Source organism: Hemitrygon akajei, chromosome 22 (genome assembly GCF_048418815.1).
Source record: "Hemitrygon akajei chromosome 22, sHemAka1.3, whole genome shotgun sequence".
Classification (NCBI taxonomy): Eukaryota; Metazoa; Chordata; class Chondrichthyes; order Myliobatiformes; family Dasyatidae; genus Hemitrygon; species Hemitrygon akajei.
Genome location: NC_133145.1, coordinates 33,465,820 through 33,481,641, shown reverse-complemented (window position 1 = coordinate 33,481,641; position 15,822 = coordinate 33,465,820). Strand labels below are relative to the sequence as shown.

The following is a 15,822-nucleotide window of genomic DNA, read 5'->3' as shown; positions in this document are numbered from 1 at the left end:
AGGAAAGATGGGGTGAAGACAAATGCCAGGGAAATGGAGGAGATACTGGAAAGTGGAAGAAGTGCTACACCTGCTCATTCTCCTCCTCCCTCATCACATTCAGGGTCCCAAACAGTCCTTCCATGTGAGGCAGTGCTTCACCTGCATATCTGTTGGTGTTGTCTCTAAACAGTGCTTCCAATGCGGCCTCCTCTATATAGATTGGGGGACTGCTTTGTCGAGTGCATCCTTTCCTCATTCTGCAAAAAGCAAGATTTCCCAGTGGCAAATTCTCCATTTCAATTCCAAACCCATTCCAGCATGTAGGTCCATGGCCTCCTCTGCTGCCACAATGAGGCCGCTCTCAGGTTGGAGGAGCCATTTGGGTAACCTCCAACCTGATGGAATGAACATTGATTTCTCCAGTTTATGGTAATTTTTCTTCTCTTCTCTGCTCTTCACCTACCTATCATTTTGTTCTATTACCCCTGCTCCTTTCCTTTCTCCCATTGTCTGCTCTCCTCTCCCACCAGATTATTTCTTCTCCAGCCCTTTACTTTTGCCACTTATCACCTCCCAGCTTCTTACTTCACATCCCTCACCCAGACACCCAGCTTCACCTATCGCCTTCTAGCTTGTACTCCTTCCACTTCCCCCCACTTCCTTATCCTCACTTATTTCCATATCCTTTCCAGTCCTGATGAAGGGTCTTGACCAGAAATGTTGACTGTCTCCATAGATGCTGCCTGACTTGCTGAGTTCCCCAAGCACTTTGCATGTTTTGCTCTGGAATGTTATGAATACTTTTGATCACCACAGTGTAGAAAAGCCGTGATTGCTTGGGAGAAGGTGCAGAGGAGATTCACCACGATGAAACCTGGGATGGAGTGTCTCAGTTATGAGGAGGGACTAGATAGGTTAAGATGGTTTGCTTTACTTGGAGAAGAGAGTAGGTGGAATGGGGGGCAGTGGACATGATTGATACGTATTATTAAGGCTTAGATAGCGAGATCAAAACTCTTCCTCTTAGCAGAGGGGACTATAGCCTGAGGACATAGTGTTAAGCTAAGAAAAAAAGTTTTCAGAAGTTTAGATAAAGGAGGAATTTTTACAACTTGGAATCCGGAATGCAGTGCTGGGACCAGAGTCTCTCTCTGCATTTAAGATTCACACTTGAATCACCAAGTCATAACAGGCCAGGGATCAGGTGCTGGTAAACAGGATTAGAATAGATGGGTACATGATGGCTAATGTGGACAAGGTATGTAGAAGGGCCTGTCTGTGGTGGGAGGGATGGATAGGACAAAGGAGTCCATGGGGAGATTTGAAAACAATGAAATTGGGAACATGGGTTGAAAGTTTCAAAGGCTCACTTATTATCAAAGTGTACAACTCTGAGATTCTTCTTCTCCAGATAGCCACAAAACCCAAAAAAAGGGCAATGTGATCATCATACCTCCAACCACCTCCCCACATGAAACGCAACTAGAATGCTACTTTCCCCCAAATCCATTTTCCCTGCACAAAAAAATCGAGAAAGATTGCTGAAAGCACAGAATGTAAAAAAACTATAAGACTTGAAAAAGAAGTCCATAGTCCAAATCCATATCCATATTCATCCCCGTGAACACAGAAAAACCTTGGTAACGTCCTCTGGGTATAGCGGCAGGCCACACAGGCTTCCCTCTTTAGTAGAAGATCAATCCCACCAGCGATCAGAAGACAGGCAGCTGGAGCTTACCTTCTGCACCAGCTATTGTCGGTACATGGGACATTATAAATTAGGTCATGGCACACAATTTTAGGTGAACATTGCTTATGCAAGATAGGTCATAAGAGTTGGCTTGCAAATGCAAGAAATAGTCACGTATCGAAAAAACAAAAGGTAACGGAAGAGACCTGGTTTGCTGTAGGAATGAGTCATCCAGTCAAATGAGTTAATGAGGGCAGTTAGAGGGTGATTTCACTTTATTGTGTTGCTCGTATCGCATGGTTGCTGATGTGGGCAGGGTAGACTGGATTACCAGAGAAAAAAACTGAGCCAGCATCACAGATTGATGACCTTGAACTGAAGTGACCTGTTGTGATACAAATGTAGAAAGCGAGTTAACTAAGATTGGAGAACTTGAAGTTAGTTCTGGAAAACTGAAATGTATCCAGATGAAAGATGAGGTGCTATTCCTGAAGCTTGAAGTGGACCTTGTTGTTACAGTACAGAAGCTCATGGACAACTGAATGCAGCCTGTTTGGTTCCTTCATTGCAGAGGAAACAACAAACATCAAAGGCAGTATACTGTATTTGAAGGAGAACAAGAGAATTGCTGCTTTAGTTATCTACTTGCGTCCCTCTGTAGCATCAACCTTGATCTTTTATCTACAGAATTATATTATTAAAATGTGGTACAATGTAAATGAGCAGTATGCACCAACTGAAAGAGCCAATCCTGACACATTATGAATATGAGTTAGTGGGAACGTTGCCAAGCAAAATAATACAATGCTTCTGATAAAAGTAAGAATAGTGAAGCTCCTTGCTGATCATAAAATCGTGCATAGAGTCAATAGGTCTATTAGTACTATTACAAATTCCGATCTGACATTAATACCTACACAGGTTTAATGGTCGCAAGAGACCTCTTAAATATTTATCATCTTGAATTCCCTACACAGGGTCCGGAAATGTAAAATGAGATTATCTTGAATTCAGGTCCATATCTCTTGCTTTATAGAGGCAGTTGTAGTCACAGTAAATGTAGTCCCAAATTAACACTGGATGAGACAATCTGGGATTCATTTTATTAGCTTTTCATTCCCACAACAGGTTAAACATACAAGCTAGTGAGTATGCTAAGACATTTGGTGCAGCCAATGCAATTTTGTATCCAGGTATCTCTACTAAAATTGCTTAAGAGCATACATTGAATTGGGACTAGATTATTGAGCTCAGAGGAAATGCAGGGCGAACTAACATCTATCACCATGGAGACAAGACAAATCAAAGTTATTTAAGGTTATAGTTATTTAAGATAACAAACTCTTGACAGCAGATTCAAATACAGGAATTGTGTGGACAGTTATGAAATAATGGAGATTGATACCAGTATAAAATACAAACGTTGTAGATTGAGAAGAAAGATTAAAGGACATATGAGAGAACTACATTTTTGGTAAGAGGACTGCTTGAGGGATACACAGTTGTGTTTGATGTGGTATGATATAAAGATCTAAGAACTGCAATGGTCTTCCAGTGTTGTATGTTCTAATACATCCATACTGCTCTGTAGGAAGTAAAACAGAATTTAATGAAGCATGTAACCCCGCTGGAATATTCCTTTGCTTTTCAGCTTGTTTGGAAGTATTCAGGAAGAAGTAATCCAGGATGCAGAGAGTGTTCGCATCCAGCAGCAGGCACACCAGCAGGCACACAGCTGTACACTGGCTGAATGCTTCGAACTTTATACGAAGGAGGAACAAGTAAGAAGGCTGGTTGGGCTATCTGACTTGTAGACCATGATATATATATAGATATATACCATACATCAATGCTGCAGGTTTAGAAATCTTCTTAACACATTGCATTAACATAACATTGTGCGTCAGCTAACAATATTTCCAATAGCCCTGTAAACACTACAGTTCTTGATAGAAATGTCTCCAGAACAGTTCTGCAGGTTTCTCTGTGTCACGTAATGCTGCAGCAGCTTCAACATTCACTGATGTTTGATTCACTGGGTGTTTCTTGTAAAAGAGAGTTTGAATCACTGGTCTTGGTAACAATGACCATGAAACCAAGATGGTTGTAAAAACCCATCTAATTCATTAAGGAAGTTCACCATGATTACCATTCTCGTCCACTTGTGCTCCCTCATCTGCAGCAATGTAGTTTATTTATTTGGAGGTATAGCATGTAAAGGCCTTCTGGCCCAATAAAACCATACCACCTAGCAGCCCGCCTATTTAATATTAGCCTAATCACTGGACCATTTATAATGACCAATTAACCCACTAACCGCTATGTTTTTGGAGTGTAGGAGGGAACCCTGTGATTCACAAACCCTTAGAGACAGCACCAGAATTGACATCTGAACTCTGATGCTCTGGCCAGTTACAGCGTTGCGCTAATGGCTACGCTACCATGGTGCTTAAATGACCCTGCAAACCTCAACTCAAGTTCAAGTTTATAATTGTCATTCAATCATACACATGAATACAGCCAAACGCAGCAGTGTTCCTCTTGGGCAAAGATGCAAACCACAGTACCAACAGTCACACACAGCATATAGCACATATAAATATGATAGCAGAAGAACATACAGTTGCAAAAAGTATTTTTTAAAAAACATATTAATAATATAACCCAAGTCTGTGATTGTCGTGGCCTGCAGATTAATGGATGTTTTCCTGGGGTCACTTTTCTGCAAGAACAGTCCGCAGCAATTCCTCATCTCATGCAAGTGCAGACGATCACAGTCTGGCTTGACTTTCCAGGAGCAATCCCTGGGGAGAAGCACCAACAGCACCAACACAGTACGGAATCCAGCGGCGCACAGCCAGCTCCAGGTTCTCTTTCCTGGGTGGCCGTAACAGGCTATCCTGACGCTTGAGGTCCTAGTCCACGCCACAGATGAAGTCATGCAGCAACCCAGCCGTCAGTCACGCCGGTGAATCAATCAATCGGACTCGCAGTATTCTACACAGCCAATGTTCAGCAGGGTCTTGTGATCACAGTAGGTCAATCACTTTCACTGTTGGCTGGATCGCCCACCAGCTTTGATGCCTTTCTCCTGAGGTGGAAGAAGCAGGTTGCAACATAGTGCACAAATCTAGTTCTACTACGATTGAGTAACTTGCTAGTTCGGTAGACCTGCCATACTCACTGTTTGTAATCTCCAGCAGTGTCTCGCGAATGCAAAAAAAAAGGCATAAAGGGCGAACAATTGCATCAGAGCGCGTTGCCATCTTACCGGAAGCTAGACGCAGCTCCGCAGCCTGCCCATAAAAGAACATACTATGTGACAAGCAACACTCTTCCAGCTACAGGGCACGATACTGCTTAAAACATGGATCCTGCAGGGATCAGCTGAGATGCTTGGGGCTTGCAGGAAGAGAAAATTCTCATGGAACTAGGCAGGCTGTGCAGGGATCCACAGTGACCTTCCAGGAACAGAGTTAGTCACCCCTGACAGGTTGTTGCTTGGGAGAAGGAAGAATACAACATGAGCGCTACGTACGAAAGCCTGGAGAGCACTCCCAAGCCCCCTCTGCTTCTGAGCGTCAAAAGAAAATAAATAAGGCATTCTATTCTTCAGTATGGAGCTCAAGTAATCTCCTTCATCAAGCTTAAGCAGCAGCCTGTTTAGACATGGCAGAGTGATCCTGAGGCAAGGAAGCTGAGAGTGACCATGACCTTGTTCTCCATACATAAAGTAGTCGAGGTTCACCTGAGAGACTGCATTTGAAGTCAGAGGTCTTGCTTTGTGAGGGATAAGTTCTGTTGTGTTTTTTTTAGAGCTTTTGGGCTGAAGGTGACATCAGAAATGAAGATAAACAATTAGCTTTATTTCAAAGTTCAAAGTAAATTTCTTACTCAAGCACTCAATTTCTGGTGGGCATTCTCAGTAGATACAAAGAAGCTGCATCGAATCAATGAAAATTCACACACAGGGCAGACAAACCACCCAAAAGACAAAAATCTGTGCAATTACCAAACATTAAAAATTATAATAAATAAGCAATAAATATCGAGAACACGATGTGAAAAGTTCTTGAGAGTGAACCCATAGGTTGTGGAAACAGTTTAGTGTTGGCTGAGGGATAATAACTGAACCTGGTTTTGTGGGTCCTGAGGCTCCTGTATCTCCTTCCAGATAGCAGCAGCAAGAAGAAAGCACAGCTTGAATGCTGGGCTCCCTGATGATGGAAGCGACACTGCTCCTTGTAGATGTGCTCAGTGGTGGGGAGGTCTTTACCCATGATGGTCTAGGCTGCATCCGTTATCTTTTGTAGGCTTTGACATTCAGGGGCATTGGTGTCTCATTCCAGGGCGTAATGTAGCCTGTCAATACACTCTCCACCGCACATCCATAGAAGTTTTAGATGACATGATGAATCTTTGCAAACTTCTAAGAAAATAGAAGCATTGCCATACTTTCTTTGTAGTGACACTTATGTACTGGACCCAGGGCAGATCCCCTATAATGATAGCGCTGAGGAATTTAAAGTTGCTGACACTCTCCATCTCTGAGCCCCAATGACGACTGGCTCATGGACCTCTGGTTTCCTCCTCCTGGTTAATAATCAGCTAGTTAATAATGCAGAGCTGTAGTCAATGAAGAACATCCTAATGTACGCATCTTCACTGTCCAAATGTTCCACAGTTGAAATGAAATGTGTTGGGATGGTAGGCAAACTGGAGTTGATCCAAGCCCTTCCTCAGGCAGGAGTTGATGTGTTTCATCACCAACCTCTCAAATCACTTCATCATATGGGATGTAATTGCTACCGGATGATAGTCATCGAGACAAGTTATACCACTTCCGTTTTGGGCACCATTTGTCACAATACATCAAAACATATAGTGAAATGTATTGAGTGTGTCAAATCGAATCAACGAGGTTAGGCTTGGGCAGCCGCAAGTGTCACCACATTGCTGGTGCCAACATAGCATGCCCACAATTCCTAACCCTATCCCTTCTGTCTTTGGAATATTAGAAGAAACCGCAGAACAGAGAGGAGATTCATGTGATCACAGGGAGAACATATAGACTCCTTACCAACGGTGGAGGGAATTGATCGCTGACTGATGATCACTGGCATTATAATGCAGCTGCACCAGCTGTTACGCTACTGAGACAAATATTTTGAGTTTTGCACTATTATTGAATGGTGGGGAGGAAATAAAAGGAATCACACGCTGTATACCTTAAAAAAAAAGTCAGTGATGGAAGCTAAATTTTGCATCCTACAAAAGAAATTCTTAACAATGCATCTAGAGCTTAATTGGGTTTAGTCTGACTGCAGGAAAGTCTTTAGTCTACTCATTTCTCCCATATCATAAAATCAACCATTCCACATGGAGGTTTGAGCAAATGGCTTAGCGTTGGATCTCGAATATGCCAGTCCCCATGAGATTCATAAAAATGGGTCACCCTTCTGTTGGTGTTTGTGAGTTATTGGCAGCCAGCTTCCAACAGTCCAGCTGCAATCAGCACTTTACCAACTGCTGAACTGCTGCTCATGAATTATTGTTTGTTGATCACTGATGTGGCATCATGTTGTGGCGTAACTTGTTGCCATACTTGAGGTACATAGAGTGCACACCCCAAACATTAGATCCTATTTTCTGGTACAAGCTATTTCTCAATGATGAGAAGCATGATAATGTGAGTCATTTCTTTTTCTACAGCTGGCTCCAGATGATGCCTGGCGGTGCCCCCACTGCAAAAATCTTCAGCAGGGGATGGTTAAGCTTAATCTATGGACTTTGCCCGACATTCTTATAATTCACCTGAAACGATTTCGCCAGGTATTTATGAGTAAAAAATGAGTAGTTATTTATTTAATATTTATTATTTGATGTGCACTGACTGTCATTGGATGCCGTGGTTAAGTGTGTTCTTATTGGCTGTCTGAGCAGTGCACCATTTTGCAAAGAAATTTGTTTAGTTCTGTATTTTTCAATGATTTGGGCCACCAAAGTGTGTAGCAGTGCTCTTTGTGAGTAAGAATGCATAAACTTAAATTTGTCCAGCATTTGAGTTGATTGTGTGCTTAATAATGATGTATTTCAGCCTTGCTATTGAATTCTACTTTTAAAATTTGTGTAAACAAGTTAATGTCTTTATTAAAATTGCGTCACAATCCAACACACATGTGACCTGTGTACAACCTACAGCCCATCTCACTGCATGCAGGTCCCATCCATTCAGATACAGAGCGTCCTCTGAATGTAAGATCCTGAGGCCCATTTCCCAGAAAAACTTGATGGCCATTTTTTCCTCAAGACACTTATTGACTTTTGGAGTAGATTTAAATAAATTACTATTAGTTGAAATATATATTTTAAAAAGCAATGTCGCGCATCATAAAATGTTAATCAATATTAAAAGTACTGAAGTAAGTAAAATTTTTACCTTCACATCTTTCTTCGGAAGAGCAGTGACCATATTCAAAATGATGGTGTTGCTGCTCTTGTACCAGACAACTTTGGTGTAATACCGAGGAGCCTCGTGCTGAATCCATCCAGCCCCTCTGTTCTAATGCCCCACCACTGGGATTGGTAGACACTCGAGCAGTGGAACAAGAGATCGGAACAATAGTGTCTGACCTTCTTCTCATCTTGCATTTCTATGTTTGACCACGAGCAGGCATCCAAGTTGTGCTGAACATGGAGTGGAGGGAGCTGGTTGTTCTCAGTGGAAAGATTAGTCCAGCCTATTATCTCATAATGTGACATTAAGACAGTTTATCTCATTACTTTGAACACTCCGTGGGTAATTTGCACATCTGCTTAAGAGATTGTACAGGACATGTCTTCAAGAATCATTTTAACAATTACAGCAGCTATCTCTGACTCACATTTGCAGCTGGCAAAATTCAGAAATGCTCAACAAGAAGGTGGTTGTCACTTTTCTAGGGATGTATTACAGACCTCATAACAGTCAACACTGTTATGAGGAGCAGAATTGTAGGCAAATAGCAGAGCAATGTAATAGAAATGAGAGTTATTGTCCAAGGGGATTTCAATTGCCCAGATGATAACTGGGATTATTTTTAGCATAAACAGCTTTAATAGGTTGAGTTTTTGAGGTGTGTGCTGGCGAGCTCCTTGTTACAGTAAAGAGATAAACCAACAAAGGAAGGAGCATTACTGGACAGTGGGAAACGTAACGGGTCAAATGGAGACACTGTGAGTGGGGGAGCATTTTGGAAATAGTGACCATAACTTCATATATTTCAAAGTGAGTGTGGCGAGAGGTAGGGATAGACCAGTGATAAAGGTAACAAATTAGGGAGGGGAAGCCTTATGTCATTAAAATAAGGTTGGAGTTGATATGCCCAAGACTGAGAGCCTTGCAGGTATGTCCACCTGTGTGAGAATCATTCAGGAGTTCAAGGCCAGCATATTCCTTCCAGGTGAAAGCCAGAGGAAACAAGTACAGGGAATTCTGGATGTTGAGGTATACTGAAGGTTAGGTAGCTGGCTGGTATAGAGAACTAAAGGAGAAGGTCTGCCAAGCTACAGAAAGTATTGGGAGGCAATTAAAAAGAAAATAAGAAAGGCCTAGCGGCATGATGAATTATCACTGGCAGACAGGATTAAAGTAAATTTTATGATGTTTTATAACTTTATTAAGGGAAAAGAGTAACTAGGCAAAATATCAGCCCCACTAAAGACAATGCATGGAATCAAAAGGTATAGATGAGGCCCCAAATGAATATTTGAAATATAAATGAATATTTTTCATCAGGATTCACAAAGGAAAGAGACTTTGTAGATGGTGTTACAGCAAAGAAGAAAATGAAATTCTATTCAGGTACCCATAAATAAAATGGAAGCACTTGGTTTATGTGGGCTTACAGGTAGATAAATTCCCAGGGTCAGCTAAAATTACTCCTAGGCTGCTCTGGATGGCAAAGGAAGAGATTGTTAGAACTCTGACTGAGACTTTTAAACCTTCACTGTCTATCAGATGACTGTAGGACCAGCTAGGTCTGTTTGTCTGGAGTGGAAGAGGTTAAGAGGGTTATGGTTGAGGTGTATTGTTACGCAGAACGTAGATGGGATAGATTGTGGGGAAAATTGGCCCCACGTGAAAGGTAGGTAAAACTAAAGAACATAGATTTAGAGTAAAGAGTAAGAGCCTTAGAGGGAATCTGAGTGGGGTCATTTTTCTCTGTAGAGTGGTGAGTACTGGGAATGCACTACTTGAAAGAGTGATGGCAGCAGAATCGCTGGCAGCACCTAAGAATTACTTAGATGATAATTTGAATTGTTTAAGTATAGAAGACCATGGGCAAGCATTGAAAAGTGGAATTAACATGGGCAGAATGCCTGTTTGCATGCTGTACATTTCTAAGACTTCAAAATCGAGATAAAGGTTTTTGTGAGAAGCTTTCATTTTAGCCTCTTGAGTGAATTTTCTTCAAAATAAAAAAGGTCTGGGCGAAATTGTCTTAAATGAAGAAGCTTCTTGAACAGCAGTGACCTTGTGTAAATATTCATTAAATGAACTTTGGTTAGAGTCTGGGAGTTAACTTCAAATTCTACTAATCCTACAATATAACACTGCAGTTCAGTTGATTTCACTTTGTTTGGATATTTGTTGATGAGCCATGATTATTTCATACCCACACAGGAAACAGAAATAAATATACACACTTAACTGAACTCATGCATTCATAAAGTAAATATCACAATCTTAAACGATTGTGGTTTTAATAATCTTTCAAATAATGCAAAGTTGTTAAAATACAGTTATAGTTTGTTTTTGCGTCAGTATTTTCAATTAACTAACAGGGACATGAAGGAGAAGACGTTTCTTTTCTCTCATGAATTGTGGGAACTAAAAGGATTACGACAATAATTTGTTGAAGGCTTTTTCTTTATTAGAATATCAGACAGACATAGAAGTTTAATATATGGTATTATTTTTCCATTTTTCAGGTGGGAGAGAGAAGAACCAAGCTGTCCACCTTAGTGAAATTTCCACTCATTGGCATTGACATGGCGCCACACGTAGTGAAGAGAAATCAGAGCACTAAAAACTTCTTAACCCATTGGTCACCATGGCGACGCCCGCGTACTCCCTCTGGGAGTAAAGATGAAAACTTTGTGTATGACTTGTATGCTGTGTGCAACCACCATGGGAGCATGCAAGGAGGTCACTATACAGGTAAGATCTCATTATTCTGGCACTTCGGCGCAATGTATCCTTGATCAACATTGTTACATTAACTTATACAAATGTCACACAACAGGGCAGCCTTACGATCATTAAAAATAATGCAGGGTCTTGTCCTGAAACATTGATCATCCCTTTGCCTCCACAGATGTTGCTTAACCTGCTGAGTCCTTCCAGCAGTTTGTTTGCTCAGCCTTAAGATTGAAATGTGCCCAAAACAAACAAGTATATTTCAAGTTTTAATCTTCCTCAGTAAATCAAATTTAACTGGCCTGATTCTGTTTTGTTAGCCTTCAGCTTTTGTGGCCTTGAAAGCGGCTAGCTTACTCCTATGCTGAAACAGAGATTCATCCAATTCTGTTGTCTGCACTCCAGGAGAGGGCTGGATTGTTAACTAATTTCTAAATTTTGTTGAAGGCTAATTGCCACTTTAACAAGTATTTTTTAATAAGTGAAACCAAGGGAGCTGGTAAGTTGTACAGCTTCAAGAAACTTAATTCACTTGAGTCAGAACCTTGCAATTGAGAACGTTAAATATATCTACAAAAGCGCAACGTGTAGTGAAGAGTAATCAGAGCACTAAACACTTCTTAACTCATTGGTCCTGACATAAATTAGGACTTTTGATCCCTTAAGTCTGCAGCACCAAACAACTATTAAGAAATAATTAACGTGTACTCATACTTAGCAATATTTTGTGGTTTTTGGCAAGGTTCAGTTTAACCAGCAAGTGGTCTCGTGCACAGGCACTGGTTTACTTAGAAGCAGCAGAACACGATCTTCCGTGAGCAACTTCACTAGCAAACTTTGCTCGCGTTTTATCTAGGGCTTTTATTTAGAGCATGCACTTCCTTCAAGCACCAAACATTTTGATCCATTTTGGCTATTACATTTAATTGTGGTATATCTCTTGACTTACCATAGTTCACAATTGGCCTTCAAGTCTAAGAGCTAGCTTCTTAAAAATATATCACCTGAGAATCACAGAGTCATACAGCACAGAAGCAGGCCCCTCAACTCAAATGACCCATGCCAACCAAGATTCCTATTATGCTAGTTCCATTTGGGCCACATCCCTGTAAACCTTTCTTATCCATGTACTTTTTCAAGTACCTTTTAAATTTTGTTAATGTACCTGCTTCAACTACTTCCTCTGGCAGTTCATTCCATATACAGGTCACTCCCGGTGTGAAAACGTTGCCCCTGAACTTCTTATTAAATTTCTTCTCTCTGACTTTAACTATGCCCTCTAATTCTTGATTCCCTAACACTGGGGAGAAAGACTGTGCACATTCACCTCATCCTTGCCTCTTTTATTTTTATACACCTCTATCAGATCACCCCTCATTCTCCTGTGCTTCAGTGAAAGAAAGCCAATTTTTTCATTGCTCAAACTCTCTCTCTATAGCTCAGTCCTTCGAGTCTTGGCATCTTCATAAAGCTCCTCTGCACTCTTTCCAGCTTATGGCATATTTCCTGCAGCAGGATCACCAAAACTGAACGTAGGGTTCTAAATGCAGCCTCACCAACATCTTGCGTAACCGCACCCTAACTTCCCAACCTTTATACGTAATGGCCTGAATGATGAAGGCCAGTGTGCCGAAAGCTGCCCTCACCATCCTGTCTAACTGTACTGCCAATTTCCGGAAACCATGAACTTTTACTCCTTGTTCCCACTGTTCAGTACTCTCCATTCACTGTGAAAGCCCTTGCCTCATTTATCTTCTGAAAACGTAACACCTCGCAATTATTATTCCTTAGCCCACTTACCCACTGATCAAGATTCCTCTATAATTCCAAATAAGCTTCTTCACTGTTGATGACACCACCTTATTTTAGTGACATCAGCAAACTTACCAACTGCACTAGAATAAGTGGGGCGAGGGTTAATGCTGCTTGTGCATAGGAGGGGGGACACGGGGCTTTGTGACTCTTACATTTTTCTGTCATTCATTCTTTTGGGCTTTTTCTTCTGTTTTCGAGGTTGTCTGCGAAGAATAAGAATTTCACGTTGTATACTATATACATTTTCTGATATTAAGTGGGACTATTGAACCGTGTACTTTTTCCTCCAGATCATTGATATGGATGACAAACAGCAATGAGCCTAACACCAAGCCTTGGGGAACACCACTAGTCACAGATCTCCCGTCCTTCTACTATCGCCCTCTGCTTCGTACCTTCAAGCCATTTCTGTATCCATCTAGCTAGCTTTCGTTGGATGCCTTGAACGTTTGATAACTTTCCACCTTATCAAAGGCCTTCTGAAGTTTGCATATATTCCATCTACTGTCCTGCCATCATCAATCATCTTGGTTACTTCTTCAAAAACTCAAACACAATTCTTCAGCAATGATCTTGAACCCACAGAGCTATGCTAACTGTCCCTAATCAATCCATGTCTTTCCAAATGCTTGTGTATCTTATCCCTCAAAATCTCCTCTTGTAACTTACCTGCTAGGCTAAATATTAGGCCTAATGGTTTATATTGCCCAGTTTTTCTTTGCAGCCCTTCATAAATAAAGACACAGTATTTGTATTATTTATATGCCAGGACTCCACAATTTCTTTTCTAGATCTCTGCAATGTTATTGGAAGTTCTTCCCACTTCCAGTATAACTTTTAATTTCTTGAATTGTCACTGTTATTTTAACAAAATCATGACACTAACAATACTTGAGGTTATCTCTGCTTGCAGTACCTTTAACTGATTGTGTTGCAATGTGTGTAACTGTGGCCATTGTACTGCTCAGTAATTACAGTTCTATATTAACAATTATTGTGGTTCTGTTTATAGAAGTCCATTTCCGTATTTGGTCACATGCAGCTTTGCAGCTATCAATTGATTAATTAGATGCACTACAGCCTCAAGACACAGTTTGGACTTCATTTAGCTCTTTTATGCAATGATAAATACATCTTCATTTTACAGACCATGGTTCCTGGGACAGCAGCATGGCAGGCAGTTAATTAAATGCCAGCCACTCTCCAAAGATACACTTCAAGATCAGTCAGGAGTTTGATAAGAACTGACATACTATGCCAAGTGGGACTAGTAGGAGCACTGATTTTTTTTTTCAGCTTTACAGACAGCTCTAGATCTGAGGGGCTTGTGAAGCGGATTCAACTGTCTGTAAGAAGAAGTGGGCAGCAGAGTCTGATGCAAGACTTTGGGACAGCTTATGGGAATCGCTAGAGAGGTTTCAGGAACTGAGAAAAGATACCTCAACGTCATTTGGGTGGCTCTGAGACTGGAGAGAAGCCAGTGCAGTGTTGGAGTTTTGTCAGCACTGTCAGACAGGATTTGCTGGACACCTACAAAATATTGAAGGAGGGGTTTTGGAAGGTGATCTCACATTGGCAGGATTGAGGGAGGGGAGGATTGGTAGCACTGATAGAGGGTGGGAAGAGCTACCTCTGTTTGGGAGACTCCACCGGCCTCCTGAGAAGGCAAACGTTGGAAGTAGAGCACAGGACACAAGAGAATCTGGAGCAGCAAGCAATCCACTGGAGGAATTCAAGCAGCATCGGTGGGAGGAAAGAAAATGTTAACGATTTGGGTTGAAACCCTGCATCCAGACTAAAGTTGGAGAGGTCAACATCACAAACTGACCAACTTAAACAACTGAAATAAAACTCTAGCCCTTTCTCTAAATCTGATCTTACCATCTGCGTACACAAGATGGTGGTCTAGAAATTCAACCACATTGCACTCTTCCTCAGTAACCCGCACATGAAATGAAGCATCTTTTTTGTTTTTGGAATGTGTCATGATTCCAAATGTTGCTAGGTTTATTTGCATCACCACACCATCAGTCACACATTGGGTTACACAAATGCTGCACATACTATCCATCCGAGCATGCACAGGATGTGGGCACAGATGGCCATACCAGCATTTATTATCTCTCCTTAAAGTTCCCCTGAAAGGAAGCGACATCTAAGAATTAACTACCTTGGAGAGTCTGAAGTTGCAGATAGGCCGCACTGGGTAAGGAATGCAGGGTTCCTTCCTGGGAAGACATTAATGAATTGGACAGGTTTTACGTCAGCATAGTAGTTTTAGCATTAATTTTACTCAGACTAATTTAAATTAAGTTCCGTTTGAATTCCCCAGATGGGATGTGCATTGTGCTCCTAGATTGTTGGTTCAGAACCCCAACTGGGGGACGCCAAGTATAATGAAAGCCCAATTTCTGGACACATCTTCTTAACTTGAACAGTTATCAGCTTTGTTAAATTATACAGCAAAATCAGGCAGTAGTGAATGTAAATTGAAATATTGAACCAAAATTGCTGGAACTTGACCACTGTCGTGGAAGATCAGTTTATTTGACATGGTTCTTTATTTTCTGAGTGTTTTATTGTCTGGTGATGAAATATTGTATCTTCATTACTGGGAGAATCCCAGTCAACATGAGATGTGATAGGCTCAAATCCTTTATCCAACATTGGTATGCTGGTCATGTCACAGCACATTATAAACCCTTCAAAGTAAAGGTACCTGTATCAAGAAAGAGAGTCACTGTTGGGTTAAGACATACGAGGCTGAATAGATTCATTGTATGTCATGTTTCTGATACTCCATTACACAGACAATTTTTGGGGCGCTGGTGTTACAGGTCCTCCCAGCTTACGAATGCCGTTCAGCTGGTATATACAATTAAGATTCCATTGGGATGTATTTCCCAGTTGCTGCATGGCTTCTTCTGCTGATTGTGAACTCAGTCCAACGGCCATATTTCCAACTTGCAGACTTTTCAGTTCACGAGCAGTTCACAGGAACGGAACCCTGCCAAAACCTAGGAATGACCTGTATTTCAAAATCCGAACCTGAATCAAGTTTAATATCACCGGCATAGGGCGTGAAATTTGTCAACTTTACAGCAGCAGTACAATAAAATACATGATAAATAAATATAGAGTAAAAAACCGAATT

The 15,822-nt window shown here is 41.2% G+C and overlaps 1 protein-coding gene across 1 annotated transcript in view; it reads left to right on the top strand.

Annotated features, from left to right (window-relative positions):
- usp43a (ubiquitin specific peptidase 43a) overlaps positions 1-15,822 on the top strand; it is a 457,910-nt gene that overhangs the window by 428,748 nt on the left and 13,340 nt on the right. The window contains exons 11-13 of the mRNA XM_073025952.1: positions 3,324-3,453; positions 7,385-7,504; positions 10,646-10,874. Coding sequence (XP_072882053.1) covers positions 3,324-3,453; positions 7,385-7,504; positions 10,646-10,874 — 479 coding nt within the window. The remainder of the gene's footprint in view (positions 1-3,323; positions 3,454-7,384; positions 7,505-10,645; positions 10,875-15,822) is intronic.